General features: G+C 42.8%; 1 protein-coding gene across 2 annotated transcripts in view; it reads left to right on the forward strand.

The window, feature by feature from the left end:
• The window catches only part of GADL1 (glutamate decarboxylase like 1), a 190,167-nt gene that overhangs the window by 22,198 nt on the left and 152,542 nt on the right, over window positions 1-15,427 (forward strand). For both annotated transcript variants that reach the window (XM_066244752.1, XM_066244754.1), the window contains exons 2-3: window positions 9,199-9,371; window positions 15,026-15,152. In XM_066244752.1, the coding sequence (XP_066100849.1) occupies window positions 9,199-9,371; window positions 15,026-15,152 (300 nt within the window). The remainder of the gene's footprint in view (window positions 1-9,198; window positions 9,372-15,025; window positions 15,153-15,427) is intronic.

A 15,427-nucleotide genomic window follows, 5' to 3' on the forward strand; every position in this document is an offset into this window, starting at 1 on the left:
CCAAATCCAGTTTTCTCCTGGAGCCCAACTGCACCCACGCCCTTGCAAACTGAAGTTGTACCCATCAGAAACATTCATAATGTTTAAAGGTAGGATGGTAGGTGATGGTGGTTTCAAGAGCTGCCTACCAACGTGACAACCTAAGACACACGATAGCCACACACAAAGCTTGTCAACAATTGTTTACTCAAGCAATAGGAGTAGGTGTCTCTGGAAAACCCATTCCCCTGAAAATATCAGGTTACTCACTTCCTGGCCTGGTACCTAGTGAAAGGCAACTATTTTTGAAATTAAAAATGAACAAGATTAATTAAAAATGAACAAGATTTATGATGCTCCATGCATTTATTGGCCATTGTCAGGGCACTGACAGCTGCCTTTTTTTTTTTTTTTTTTTGGCTTTCTGAGACTCCCTTTTGCAGAACTTTTCCTCTTAGAGAATAGAGGATGTTTATGGACTTGGCTCTTTTGTTGAAGTAGATGACTCGATGTTTCAGCAAAATCTGACTTATTTGACGGGCATCCCAGATACTAAGACAACGGGACCTCGTAAAGTAAAACGCTAGGTGACGGGAACATGACACTTCCCAAGAAGGTAATATTTTCATCCATGCTTTGCAAGGAAGAAGCCAATGCATAGATGCACAAAATCCAATCTTGTTCTGTCACTTTTTCATCTAAAGATCATTTTAGAACACAGAGTTACCAGAGGATAGAAAATCTACTATACGTTTTGCTCTATAAGACGCACCTGACCATAAGACACACCCAGGGTTTTAAGGAGGAAAATAAGAAAAAAGATATTCTGCCTGACCTGTGGTGGCGCAGTGGATAAAGTGTCGACCTGGAAATGCTGAGGTCGCCAGTTTGAAACCCTGGTCTGGCCTGGTCAAGGCACATATGGGAATTGATGCTTCCTGCTCCTCCTTTCTGTCTGTCTGTCTGTCTCTTTCTCTCTCTCTCTCTCTTTCTAAAATGAATTAAAAATATTATAAAAAAAAAAAGGAAAAAAGATATTCTGAATCAAATGGTGTGTTAAAGTGTTTAATAAAATACCATATTTTTTACTTCATAAGATGCATTTTCCCTCCACTTTTTTGGGGGAAAATGGCATCTATGGAGCGAAAAATATGGTATCCTGTTCATGGACAGTGGCAGGCTCATTGGAAAGACGTGGGATGTCTGGCTCCAAGTTTGCAGTAACACTTGTGTAGGGGAGAGATTAAAATAAACATAACCCTACTATCTCATCTCTGATCTAGTTCATTTCCTCCCTCTCTCTGGTCTGGGTTATTGCCATCAAATCTCCCCACCTCCAGTCTTGATTTCCCGTCTGAACCCTACCTCACTCCCCACTGCCATCTTTCTAACGCACCCTGCTATCCATCAAAAGCTCTGTGGCTTCCTGATACCTAGCAGGTAACGTCTAAGTTCTTCCGTCTCTGTTCCAGTTCCTGTGAGATCAGTCACCATGCCACCTTGTCAACGGTCCCTTTCCCTATGTAGGGACCCTGCCTCTTGGACAAACAGCAGTCCCTGGGGTTTCCTGAACACAGACACACACACACACACACACACACACACGCACGCACGCACATTTTTCTGCCTACTTCATGTTGCTTAGTTTTTTGCCATGGGTGTCCTAGCTATATGACCCTTGTTTCTATACCATCATAACCATTTTCTACTAATTGGCGAAAAATCTTGATTCTCTGTACCTACCTCACCACCCGCTTACCCAATTTGCCCCTGTCCAGCGATTCCGATATCAATATAGGCCCCAGCATTTCCCTGGTGTCTCAGACCCCAAACCCAGGAGCACCTCAGATTCTTTCGTTTGCTTGACCCCCGACCTCCCACTTCATCAGCAAGTCCTCTTGGCTTCACCACCAAAATGTCTCCCGCTTTGCTACAGCTCTGCTGCTACCTTTCTGATCAGAGCTGCCATTATTCATTACCTGGACTTCTCCGGGGGCCTCCTAGGCAACCTCACTGTTTCCACGTCTGCCTCCGACAGTCCGTCACCTGCACGGTCTCAGAGTAGTTTTGTATAAATGTAAACCAGCTCAGGTTACTCCTCAGTTTAAAGCCCTGAAGCAGCTTCCTGTTGCTTTTAGGGTAAAATACTTTACCCGATCTGCTTCTTGCCTATCTTTCCAAACCTCACTTGATCCCTTCCTTCTCCTATTCTTACACTGGAGCCACATTGATCTCTTTCTGTCTCTTTAAGAGGCCAATTTATCGATGATTTGCGTTTTCTGTCCCCTCTGCCTGGGCTGTTCTCTTTTCGCGTCTTTTTCCACATCTGGCTCCAGCTCCTCTGTCACATCTCCATTCAAATGTCTGTTCTGCAGGGATGCTGTCCTCTGACCAGGCTCTAAAATAGCTTCTTGTCCTAATTCTAGCAAGTCATTCCAGTGATTTTCTGTGGAACATTTATTAGGGCCTGCAATTACTTTAACTATGTATCTACCTGCCTGTATATTAACTGTATTGCCCATCTGACCCAAATAAATGTACGTCTGTGTCCTTTTTGTTCATTTTTCTACTACATCCAGAAATTAAACCCCTGCATTTGTTACTGTTACCCAGACTTTCAGTGCTTCTGTGGCCACTGCCTTGTATTATTGTTATTTCTTAATTATTTGTTTATTTGCTATAGTCTTCTTCCTTGTAGGTTGTCCATGGTTCCCTTCTCATTGGCATATTGTTTCTAAGACAACAAAAAGGGCTTTAAATGTGTGTGAAATTTAAAAAGGATGCAAATAGTGTATGAGTCTGGCAATGCCAGGTGCCTCGGCTAAGTTAGGTATCTACTTTTTTGAGCTTAGAAGAGGCACCTGTCTTAGAAAATCTGGAACAGGGAAGTGTCTCTTCAGGTTTTGTTTTGTTTTGTTTTGTTTTTAAGCTCTATTTTTCTTTCCCCCTGGCTCACTAAATATTCTCTTCTTAGGTTTTTGGCAACTTGAAAACGGAGACTCTGTGCTGTGTACTCCTATATTCCCAGGGACTAGGCAGAGTGTTTGGCACCTAGTAGGTCCGTCTGAACTTATTAATGAATAAAACCTGCTTCCCCACGCTCTGCTTCTCATGTGTATCTTGGCCTGCCATATTGGGCTCTCTAAGACCTGACCTGTAGAAGTCCCTGGGTCTCCAATGTCTTTGTCACAAGTTTTCTAAAGAGTTCTTTATCCTCCCAACCTCGATTCACTTTTGATCTATTTTGATCTATTGTTCCTCATTTCTATTCTTTTGAAACCAAGCATTATGTTCTTATTGCTAATTTGCTCTTAACAATGAGAGTCTTGGATGGGAAGCTTGTCTCTTACGGGCAGTCTGTTTCATAAAGACCCAAGGCTATTAATTTTAACCTTTACCTGAGCCAACAGTGTAACGCAGGTGCCAAAAGAAAGTTCACAGAGACTGAGTCACATTAATAGTTACCACTTACTGTGTTTCTTGCTCTGTTGCTGGCACTTTGCTCAGCAGCTTACATGCGTTGGCATATCCAATCCTCCCAATGACTCAATGCCAAGGGCAGGGCTATTTTTCTCACTTGCCAGATGAGAAATCTGGATCACATGGAAGTTAAGTAACGTGGGTAAGGTCACAGCAGCAGTTAGAATTTGGCCAGGATCGGTCTGGTCTCACGCCCCTTAAGCTTTGGAATCAACTGGGGTCCTGACGGAAGCCTTGCAGTTGGAATATAGTGACGAGGGCATGGGAAATACAGATGTAAAGCGGGTGAGACCACACCTGGAGTTCTGTGCAATGCCTCATTTTTAAGATAAAAATAAACTGGCCCAGACTGGTGACCATGGGCATCAGAAACCATTCAAAAAACTGGAGCAGTTTTAACTGGCAGAAAAGAAGAGATGGAGGTGAGAGTTGAGAGATGTTTTTGCATACTTGGACTAGAGTCCTATGGAAGAGAAATGAGGCTTGATTTGTCCACCAATTTGCAAGCCTGTAGAAACAATACAAAATGGAATCACTGTAATTAGAAACATTGTGGCCATTTAACCTGTCAATGGAGTTGCCACTTTAAGAAGTGATGAAGTTTTTATATTATTATTATTATATTTATTACTACAGATATCCAAAGGAAAGATAAGTTTTCTACTTCAGCAGTCTGCCCTGATACCTCAAGTTCTTCTATAACCCTAAGTCTTAACCCCAAATATCTATATGGTTTACATTTAAAACATGTTAACATGAGGCAGATTTGTGGTGGTGCAGTGGATAAAGCATTGACCTGGAACACTGAGGTCACTGGTTTGAAACCCTGGGCTTGCCTGGTCAAGGCACCTATAGGAATTGATGCTTCCTGTTCCTCCTCCCCTTCTCTCTCTCTCTCTCATCACTAAAATAAACACATAAAAATTAAAACATGTTAACATAACCTCAGAGTCAGCCAAACAGTGATTCCTAAACCCACCTGCATATTGGTATAGGTATTTCCATACCATTAGTATAAATTAGAGTGCTTGCTAAAATTTGAGATTCTGGGTCCCAACCTAGAATAAAAACCTTTGGGTAGCAACTTAGAAGTCGAAATCTTAGTCAATCTTTTCCAGAATTTTCTAAGAACCAGCCAGGCACTGTCCTCAAATTGTCTCTTGTTTTATACACGAGAAAACCGAGGCACAGAAAGGTGGTGTTATACCAAGATCAGAAAGCTTGGGAGTGACACAGTAAGACTAGAACTCAGCGCTCTCGACGTCTAAGCCACTGGATCGTGCGGGAGGTTTTGGATTGTGCAGAAGGGTTAGATAAGATGACTTGCATGAGAACGATACAGTCAGCCAGTCAGTTCTCACCGTCTAAGCCACTGGATCGTGCGGGAGGTTTTGGATTGTGCAGGAGGGTTAGATAAGATGACTTGCATGAGAACGATACAGTCAGCCAGTCAGTTCTCACCGTCTAAGCCACTGGATCGTGCGGGAGGTTTTGGATTGTGCAGAAGGGTTAGATAAGATGACTTGCATGAGAATGATACAGTCAGCCAGTCAGTTCTTGCAGAGCGGTTGAGTGCTTGTGAATGCCAACAGCTGAACTATGCTCTCCCATTCTGGGCTAAACTGCGTGACTGTCATCTGTGTCCTGAATATTGCGGCAGGAAGTTCTATTCTCTTCACAGTGACAGTCACCTACCATTGCGGTCCTCTCTTCCCACCCTTCCACAGCGGATAACTCACCAGCCGCTTGGTCTAGACTTCATTACCTTGATTACTTTGACAACTCTGAGAAGACCTCCCTTCCTACTGTCATAGCTTAGAGTCACATTGTAAATGTCACTTTGTTCTTACGCATTTATGTATTTAATAAATATTAAATAGATATTGCCTACTAATAATATTACCTAACATTTATTTAGTTAATATTAATAACATGTACTAGGCACCATTTTAGATCTTTATCTGTATTAAATGTATTCAATCTTAGTCAAAGGAAAGAGGCTGCCTCTCAATAGCTGAAATGAGTTGAAGCTGAATTTATTGTTTGCTAAACAAGGGAGAGCTGTACCTCTCTTTGAAAAAGAAAAAAAAAACACAAGCTGTGCTCATGTAGAGTTTTGGAAGATACGGCGTTGAGGAATTGGTGGACATTCAGAAGTCAGAGTGTTTTGAGGTCGACTGGTTTTCACATATGGAATGGTGGTTCATGGAGTAAGACTGGATGATGGACTGACTCTCAGAAGTCAAATGACTATGAAATAGGAAAAGAGAGTGGCAGCAGTAGAATGAATGGGAGGAGAAGAAAGTGAGAGGATCTCACTCAGTGGTTTTTGATACTCCAGAGACCAAACTCAGTTATGACTAGTTGACCCTGTTCCATAGGTTGTTCTTTCAGTTCTACTGTCTCTTCTCTAACCCATGAATTGTGCTCTATGTCTGTCCCATCCTCGCCAATGGTATCTCCTGCTCAGTTAGGTCTGGTAACCTGCAGCGGCATCTAAGAGGAGGAGGGCATGATCACTGGCTTGCTGGTTTCTTTTATTTAGTAGCCGACAAATATTTATCAGGCTCTTAGAATCAACAAGGTCCTTTCTGGGTGCTGCAGAAACCAGATGAAACCAACAGATACAAACTCATGCTCTCATGGAACTTAACCTCTGTTAGAGAGACAGATATTTAAACAAATAAATGATTAAATGCATGTTGTATGTCACATGGTGGTCACAGCTCTTGAGTCAAATAAAGAAGAGAAAGAAAGTTGGAGAGAGAAGTGGTTGTGGGTATAAGCAGGGTTATCAAAGAAGGCCTTGTTGAGAATCTGATGTTTAAGGAAAGAGTCAAAGAATATTGAAGAGTCCAAAGCGGTAACCATAGAGGACAGTCATGAGAATTGAGGTTTGAGGTCCAAGAGATGATGGGGAAAGGGGTCTATTTAGGGCCTTCGATGTCATTATAAGGACTTGGCCTTTGGTTTAATGAGGTAAGTGGCCATTGGGTGGTTAGAGTAGAATAGTCATCATGTGGTCTGAATGATCTTTTTCAAGAAATGTAGGAGCTGCTATGTTGATAAGAATCCACATGACATGCAAGGTGTGAGTGGAGGATGGGAGTTAGTTGAGAGGCTGCTGCACTGATCTAAGCATTTGATAGTTTCGGGGAAGGGTATAATAAAAAGAAGTTATATTCTGGCCACGTGGAAGATTCCTTCAATTGAAAGACTTTATGGTTAACCACTGTAACTCCGGCAGTTAGATTGGAAGTCATGGGAATGCTTCCCCAAAGGTCACAGCTTGACCTACTATATAATCTCCAGAGATTCTTTTCCGATCTGGGAAAGGGCAGGGAGAGGAAGAGTCATGTACTCAAGGCTGACAGTAGAAAGAAAACGTTTATGGAGCAAAGAGGAATACTCTATCCCCAACTTTTATAGTATTTTATTCTAGATAACTGTATGAATTATGGGTATTTTTTAATTGATTTCTGTGGAGACAAAGATGATTTTAATTCCAATTTCACTGCTATTCTGGTTGCAAGTGGATGTTTGACATTTTTAACGAGAGAGAAAGAGAGAGAGAGGCTCTAATCCGAGAGGGCTACAGAGTGACTGCTATTCCCTAGACAATAAAAACCTGAAATCCTACTAATGAGGTAAAAAAAAACACCTAACTTCTATGTGTGTGTTTAATAATAGCACTGCCTACTGACATAACCAGGGTTTCCTGAATAATTGCCCTCTTTTCCCGTTTATTTTTAGGACCTAAAAATTCAGGGGAGGAACGTGCCTTTAGGTGTAAGGCATTTCCTCCTTCATGTGCAATTCCATTCCTTCGACACTTGGCCCTGAACCATGTTAAATACATTCCTTCCCATGAAAGAGAACTGAAACCGAAGGGTGGAATTAAACTTTGACATCGCAGCTCTGGATGGATGGTTCGCCCTCCGGTGTGAGGATGAAAGACTGAGGATCTGGCAGATTCCATCTTTCCCAGATCAGGGGGATCTGCCCGTGGCATCTCATCCGCCTCCGTGAACAAACACCATTTGAGCTTGTTGCCGGCAAGAGAATTAGAGGGTTTATAAACCACAGAATTATATCACAACATTTCACATGACGGAGAAGACAAACTCAACAGCGTCATAAATGCTAATGCTGGTAGAGCCCTCAGTCAGTATGAAAACATTTGAAATAGTGTTTGTGGCCTATTTAAGGTCATTTTGCGAAGTAGAAGTAAGGCACGGTGGTAGGTGTGGTGCTGAAAAACACTTTAAAAAAATTGTTCCTGTCAATTTCCACAACATATAAATAGACATGAAGATTTTAAGGAGGAGATACTAATTAGAAAAAGAAAAAAATCAAATCAAAGCCTGTAGCAGATATTGGTGGAACTATCTGGATTAAGCTGCCAAAATTGTGTTTGTGGAGGGCTATCCTTTGTTCTCAGATATTAATTTCCATGCTGACTTTTAACCTTTAGTCACTCAGTGGCAATTATGCCATCCTAAAAGTGTTCTGTCGCATCCTTCCGCCTGTGCCTAAACTGCAAATTGGACGAGGTTAAAGGCGTTCAATATGGGTGCACAGCCTGACCTGTGGTGGCGCAGTGGGTAAAGCGTCAACCTGGAAACGCAGAGGTTGCCAGTTCAAAGCCCTGGGCTTGCCTGGTCAAGGCACATATGGGAGTTGATGCTTCCAGCTCCTCCCCCCTTCTCTCTCTCTGTCTCTCTCTCCTCTCTAAAAATGAATAAATAAAAAAAAATATATGGGTGCACACCAACCACCCTGCTCCACATTTCCTTTTATCCCCTTTCAGTAGGAAATGGCTGAGGAGATTTAAGAGGCGGGAGGTGGAGAGGGTGTCTCTCGTGGACAAAGCACTGTCTGTGATAGAAAGGGAGATTTAAACAGGAGCTTAAAATGTAAAGTTAAAAAAAGTGACATTTTGAGATTGTTTTTTCTTCTTTAGGGATGACTTCTTAAATACTTTTAAGATCAATTCCTTAAAAAACCACAAGAGAGGTTGTGTTCATGAAAGAGGAGCTTGTGTTTACAAAGATCTCTTGTACATGTTTGGAAGGTGTTTGCAAGAGGGAGTCAAATGGGTTGAGTTTAGTTGTTGTTGTGTATTTTTGTTTTTAGTTTTTTTTTGTTTTGTTTTGTTTTGTATTTTTCTGAAGCTGGAAACGGAAGAGACAGCCAGCCAGACTCCCGCATGTGCCCGACCGGGATCCACCCGGCACGCCCACCAGGGGCGACGCTCTGCCCACCAGGGGGGCGACGCTCTGCCCCTCCAGGGCATCGCTCTGCCATGACCAGAGCCATCCCCAGCGCCCGGGCCATCTTTGCTCCAATGGAGCCTTGGCTGTGGGAGGGGAAGAGAGAGACAGAGAGGAAGGAGGGGGCAGGGGTGGAGAAGCAAATGGGCGATTCTCCTATGTGCCCTGGCCGGGAATCGAACCCGGGTCCCCCGCACGCCAGGCCGACACTTGTTTTTCGTTTTTGAGCTCCTCCACAATCCCTGGTGCTAAACAAGATGCTGCAGGAACAGAACATAGAAGTTTCTTTTTCTAACTCTGCTGTTGGGCACTGTCTAAGATACCATCAGCGTCAGTGCTGCAAATGTATGGTATTAAAACAAAGCACGCCATTTGAAGCTGGGGTGACGATTCACTTTTTTACCTTGTGTTTTGCTGTGGTCAGTTCAGATGATCTCTCAAACACCATTTCTCTGTGTGCTTCCAGGAGATAGAGGTCAACAGGAGGCAGTCCCGACTAAGAAGAACACTGTTCTTGTGGATGGGATCATACTGAATGGTCCCACGACCGATGCGAAAGCAGGAGAAAAGTTTGTTCAAGAGGCCTGTAGGCTCATAATGGAAGAGGTGGTTTTGAAGGCTACAGATGTCAATGAGAAGGTAAAAAGTGGAAGCCTATAAAGAAATCTCAGGAATGGGAAAGACTAGTGTCCCCCCCTCCCCAAATCTGGATGGCTAGATATACGGGAAATGGGAAGCATACACTTTGATGGCCTCTATGCCTTTGTCTCAAGGGGCTGCCTCGATGGAAATGTTTGCACCAGTCCCTGTGCCCCTCTATCTGCTCTCTTGGAAGGGTGAACTCATAAAAGCCAGTATTTGTTGGAGGATCGGCTGGGACTCCAGAACTTATGCATCTAAGGCCTCAAAGCACAGGGCTGCAGCTTCCTGCTCTGGATAATACTATATAGATTATGAACTACCTGAGGGTCTGACTTGTATAGTCCTTAAAATACACTTTGCTCTCCAGTTCTTGGCACACCTTCTTTATTTAGCTAATAAAGACCAAGCTGAAGGTGGAAAGGGTGCGAAATGTTTTAAAATTCATCTGAGGGTCCTTACCCGGAGCTTGTCTGAGCTTAGGTTTAGAAATCTTGGGTTGTTAAGTCTGACTGCTGACTGGTACCAATGATTGGTTTTAGGTTTCAAATTGAAGCCCACATTCAGATTCAAAATGATGTGAGAACTACTACTAACAACATCTACTCTTAAGAGTACGTAGGATGAGCCAGATGATGTTGTAAGGGACTGTTCCATATGTATCTGTGTATTTAATTCTTAAACACCCCGCAAGGGAAAGTACTCCTTGTTAATTCCATTTTCGAGATAAAGGAAAAAAGGAAAAAGAGACACACACACAGGTTAAGTATTTTGCCCAAGGTCACAAGCTAGTGAGCATCTGAGCTGGCACTAAAAGCCAAGAAGTCTGTCCCTTTAACTGCTCCTCTGTGTCTCTTAATATCTCTAAATCACCCTTTCTCACACTGATCACCTTTTCTAATGGAATTGTATTACCAAAAATGGATCAACAGATTTTTATTCCAGTTCTGTTTATCAGAAATAAGTTTCATTTTTTTTTTTTAAAAAAAGAAAAACATTTTAAACGTGAAATGGAATTTATTCTGAATTTTTGATCACATGCATTTGGGAAAATTAATACAAAAATAGATTAAAATGACCAGTGAACTTTGAATAGTTATGTTCAAGGCAAAGTCACTGATATTTCCTGATGATATATTTATAATTGCCTATTTTCTGGTCTTAGCTGTACTTGTGAAATATTTTGTCCCTGCTTTACTTTGGAACACATTGCTCCTCTGGTAAGATTTTTTTAATTGGCCTTTATTAAGTCATTAAATATTAACTAAGTGTTAGCTATGGGTAAGACATTATATCTGGCCTTGGGGAGTATAAAGAAAAATAAGATAAAGGCTCAGCTGTGAACTGAATTTATAATCTAATTGAAAGAGTAAGTTTTCATTGGAAAATAGAACAGGGGGTCCCAGTAAAAAAATGTAATAAATGCTCTGTGACTGTGACTGGCTGGGGATTTCACAGAGGAGTGGGCCCTTTGAGCTTTGATGTAGAATGTGAAGGTCAGGGAAGGTTTCGATGAGCAGGGAGAAGTCAGCCCCTGTGAGCTGAAGAAAGCAGGAAGGTAAATATGGAGAGGGAGTTGCAAAAGAACAAGATGCATTTGACATAGTAAGGGGACTTTTTTTTTTTTGCCTAGAAAGAAGTGTTCACAGAAGGAACCAATGGGGGAAAAGATGAGAAAGTGAGACTTAGGATCCTAAGTTATCAATTAAGGATCCTTAAGTTGATCAGAATATAGTAGATATGTAGGCTATCTATGTGAATGTGGATGGAAAGCTCTGTTGGGGTTGAGGGAGGGGAAAGGTTTTTATGCCACTAACTTAGCCTCCTTTGCCAGAGATCTAACAGGGTATCCTTAAAAGGTAAGGGAGGTGAGGAGTAGTAAGGGGCAAAGGAGCTCAAATATATGGTAATGGAAGGTTTGACTTGGATGGTGGGCACACAACACAATGTATAGGTGACATGTTATAGAATTGCTTAATTGTTTTATTTACCAATGTCACCCCAATAAATTTAATTTAAAAAATAAAATAAATAAGGTGAACTGCTTATATAACCCCACACTTAGTGAGATGATTACTTCTAGTACCCTCTGTGGTAGACATACTTCCTCAGCTGCCTTTTTTTTATTTTTAATGAATTATAACTTATATTTAGTAAAATTTACTCTTCTATGTACTTTCCTACGTGTTGTGAAAAGTCATGGAACCATCACCACCATCCAGATATAGAACAGTTCCATCACCCCCCAGATTTCTCCACACCCCAATGTATTCTAACTCTCCCCTCAACTCTAGACCCTAGCAGCCATTCATTGGGTTTTTTTTGTCCCTGTAGTTTTGTCTTTTCCAAAATGTTGGATAGATGGAATCATAGCACAAAGTAGCTTATTTTAAAATTGTATTTTATTGGGGTGATATTGGTTAATATAGTTTTACAAGTTTCAGGTGCCCAACTCTACAACAATCTCTATACACTGTGTTGTGTGTTCATCCCCCACCCAAGTCAAGTCTCCATCCATCACAGTTTATCTCCCCTATACCCTTCCCCACCCCAACCCAACAGTCACTGCGTTGTCGTTTTGTTGCTGTTTTTTTTCCTTTTTTTTTTTTTTTTTTTTTTTTTTTTTGCATTTTTCTGAAGCTGGAAACAGGGAGAGACAGTCAGACAGACTCCCGCATGCGCCCGACCGGGATCCACCCGGCACGCCCACCAGGGGCGACGCTCTGCCCACCAGGGGGCGATGCTCTGCCCATCCTGGGCATCGCCATGTTGCGACCAGAGCCACTCTAGCGCCTGAGGCAGAGGCCACAGAGCCATCCCCAGCACCCGGGCCATCTTTGCTCCAATGGAGCCTTGGCTGCGGGAGGGGAAGAGAGAGACAGAGAGGAAGGCATGGAGGAGGGGTGGAGAAGCAAATGGGCGCTTCTCCTGTGTGCCCTGGCCGGGAATCGAACCCAGGTCCTCCGCACGCTAGGACGACGCTCTACCACTGAGCCAACCGGCCAGGGCGTTGTTTGTCCTTTTTTGCTCTATCCCTCACCTCCCTCCCCCCAACCCTCCTCCCAACAGCTGCTCTCCGTGTATGAGTCTGTTTCTGTTTTGCTGGTTAGTTCGTTTTGTTCATTAGATCTCACATATGAGTGAAATCATAGGGCTCTCATCTTTCTCGGACTGGCTTACCTCACTTAGCAGAATGATCTCCAGCTCCATTTTCAGTCTTGCTGTTTTCCTTCAGCAAAATTTATTTGAGATTCATCCATGTTGTTGTGTGTATCAGCAGTTAATCCTTTTTCATTGTTTCAGTTGCTTTTGATTTACCTCTGCCTGTCATAGTCCTGACATCAGAGTTTAATCCCATACCTCTTGGACAACTCGGTATTTCCTCCTGCTTCCCCCAGCCTCCCACCACTTAGCCTTCCCTCTTCCTGACTACTCCCCTGTCTCTCTCCTCCCCTGCACAGACAGACTTTTTAAAGAGTGTCTTCCCTCCCTTCCTCCCTCTAATTTCTCACCTCCTCCATTGTCACCTCTCAGCAATCTGGCCTGCACTCCTACCTAAGTCAAACTGCTCTTGCCAAGAACGCCTCCTTGTTGATAACCCCCACGAGCACTTCTCAGTCTTTATCTAATTTGGCTTGTCACTAGGATTTGACAGTGATGACCGTCTGTCTTCTCCTCCTTAGAACATTCTTTTTTCCTTGTTTTAACAGCACTAGGATTCTCCCTGCCTCTTAAGGGTGTTCTCCACCTCACACATGAGCTCCTCTCCCTTTGCCCATTTCTCAAGTATTGGTGTTGCTCAGGCGAGATTCTGAACCTCTTCACTGTAGGTTCGTTCTCTCTGAGCTGTGTCAACCATGTGAAGTTATCACACTGTGTGCCTGAACCTCTTTTCCTCATCTTCCACAGAAGCTTCCGACCAACTGCTGTGCCCCTTTTGGATGTCCTGAGAAGCCTTAGACTAAATATTCTCAAAACTCATCCCCCCTACCCCGTCCAGAAGCAGACGCATCTCCCATCACTACCATCAACCTATGTGAGCATGCTAGAGACCTCAGGATTGTTCTGGGTTATTTTGTCTCCCATCCTCACTGCGAAATGATCCCCAAGTTCTACTGATTCTGCGTTTTAAATATCTCTAAAAATACTCGTATCTACTCTCATCCAACTTACCACCTTCTCTAGCCTGATTCATTACAATAACCTTTATCTCCAATTTTACTTGGAATCCTCATAGGGCAACAAAAGCTGTTGTCCAAAACAAAGATATGATTGTATCATCACCCTGTCCAAAACATTCCAAAGGCTTCCTCAGTGCCAAGTTCAAACTCTGTGACATGCCACATAAAGCCTGTCATAATCTGAGTCTTGCTTATTTCTTCATTCATTCATTCATTCATTCATCACACCTTTATTGAGTTTCCCCTTATATGGCAGGCTCTATGTTAGTTACTTGGGACCAGCGAAGAGACCCATGTCTTGGCTCTCATATTGATTATATAGGAAATAATAAATGTTGGATGGTGATAAGTGCCACAGAAAAGTGAAGAGTAGAAAATTTAGGGGAGATTGATAGAGATAGGGTAATGTGCAGTTTGTCTTTTAGTAAGGGAATCAGGATTGCTGTCATTGAGGAAGTGACATTTGAGTAGAACTTTGAATGCAGTGAGGAAATTAGCTAGAAGGATATATGGTGGAGGGTCCCAGTGCAAAGACCCTAAGCTGGGAGCATGCCTGGTGTGTTTAAGAACAGCAAGGAGGTCTGACCTGTGGTGGCGCAGTGGATAAAACTTCGACCTGGAATGCTGAGGTTGTCGGTTCAAAACCTGTACTTGTCTGGTCAAGGCACATATGGGAGTTGATGCTTCCTGCTCCTCCCCCCTTTCTCTCTCTCTCTCTCTCTCTCTCTCTCTCTCTCTCTCCCTCTCCTCTCCTCTCCTCTCCTCTCTAAAATAAATAAATAGAAAAAAAATTGAAGAGCAGCAAGGAAGCCAGGGTGGCAAGTCATGCTGGATGAGATAGAAAGGAAACACTACCAGGGTAAGCAGATTATACAGGCTCATTTTAGGTCATTGTACAGACTTTGGCTTTACTTTGAAAAATATGGAACTATTTGAGCAGAGAAATGACTGTGCTAGGTTGATAGTAGACTGTCACAAGGATATAAGCACAGAGAGTAGGTAGCAGGTATTTCCTATTCCAACCTCAATGCTCACCTCTCCCTTCTTCGGACTGCACCTTCTAGCCGCACCAAACTTACTTCCTTCTTCCCATGTGCCATGAGCTCATCTTTCATATTTCAGCCTTCCTCACTTCTGTTTCTTCCACCTAGACTCCCCCTTGCAGCCCCCCACCTCCTAATCTTTGCTTGGTCCACTCTGCTCTTATTTTACATAACAACCTAGATATCAGTTCCTCCAGGAAATCTTCGACCTTCCAAATCTGAGCTGAGGCTCCTCATTTGTTTCAGTGATTTTTACAATATATTCCTGTTGTAGCTCTTTCCATGCTGAACTGTGGTTGCACATTTACGTCTCTTGTCTCTCCCACTTGTCTGGAAGCTTCCTAAGGGAAGCTAGTTCATGCTTCTGACATTCATTCAATGCCTGGATCTCACGGGTGCTCAATGAGCTGTTCCGTTGCTAACCCTCCAGGTTTGTGAATGGCAGCCTCCGGAACAACTGAAAGAGCTCCTGGATTTGGAGATGAGAGACGCAGGAGAGCCACATCACAGGCTTTTGGAACTCTGCCGTGACGTCATACGCTACAGTGTCAAAACTAGTAAGGACTTCCTTGATCTATACCTCTGACAAGTTCTTACCTGTTCTTCAGCGTGTATTTGCCTCACTCTGAGTATGACAATGTTTATGGGATGAGAAACCTGGATCAAATCATAGCGGTTTTGATACTTTATACATGGTTTATATAATCTTTATTACAGATGTGTTGTAAAGGCCAAAAATAAAATGATAGAAAGCTCTTGGCGGTAGTGGTCCCATATAAACAGTATCCGCTCCTTGGCAATACCCATTTTCCGTGTATAATCAAGACCATGC

Source organism: Saccopteryx bilineata, chromosome 10, assembly GCF_036850765.1.
Source record: "Saccopteryx bilineata isolate mSacBil1 chromosome 10, mSacBil1_pri_phased_curated, whole genome shotgun sequence".
Lineage (NCBI taxonomy): Eukaryota > Metazoa > Chordata > Mammalia > Chiroptera > Emballonuridae > Saccopteryx > Saccopteryx bilineata.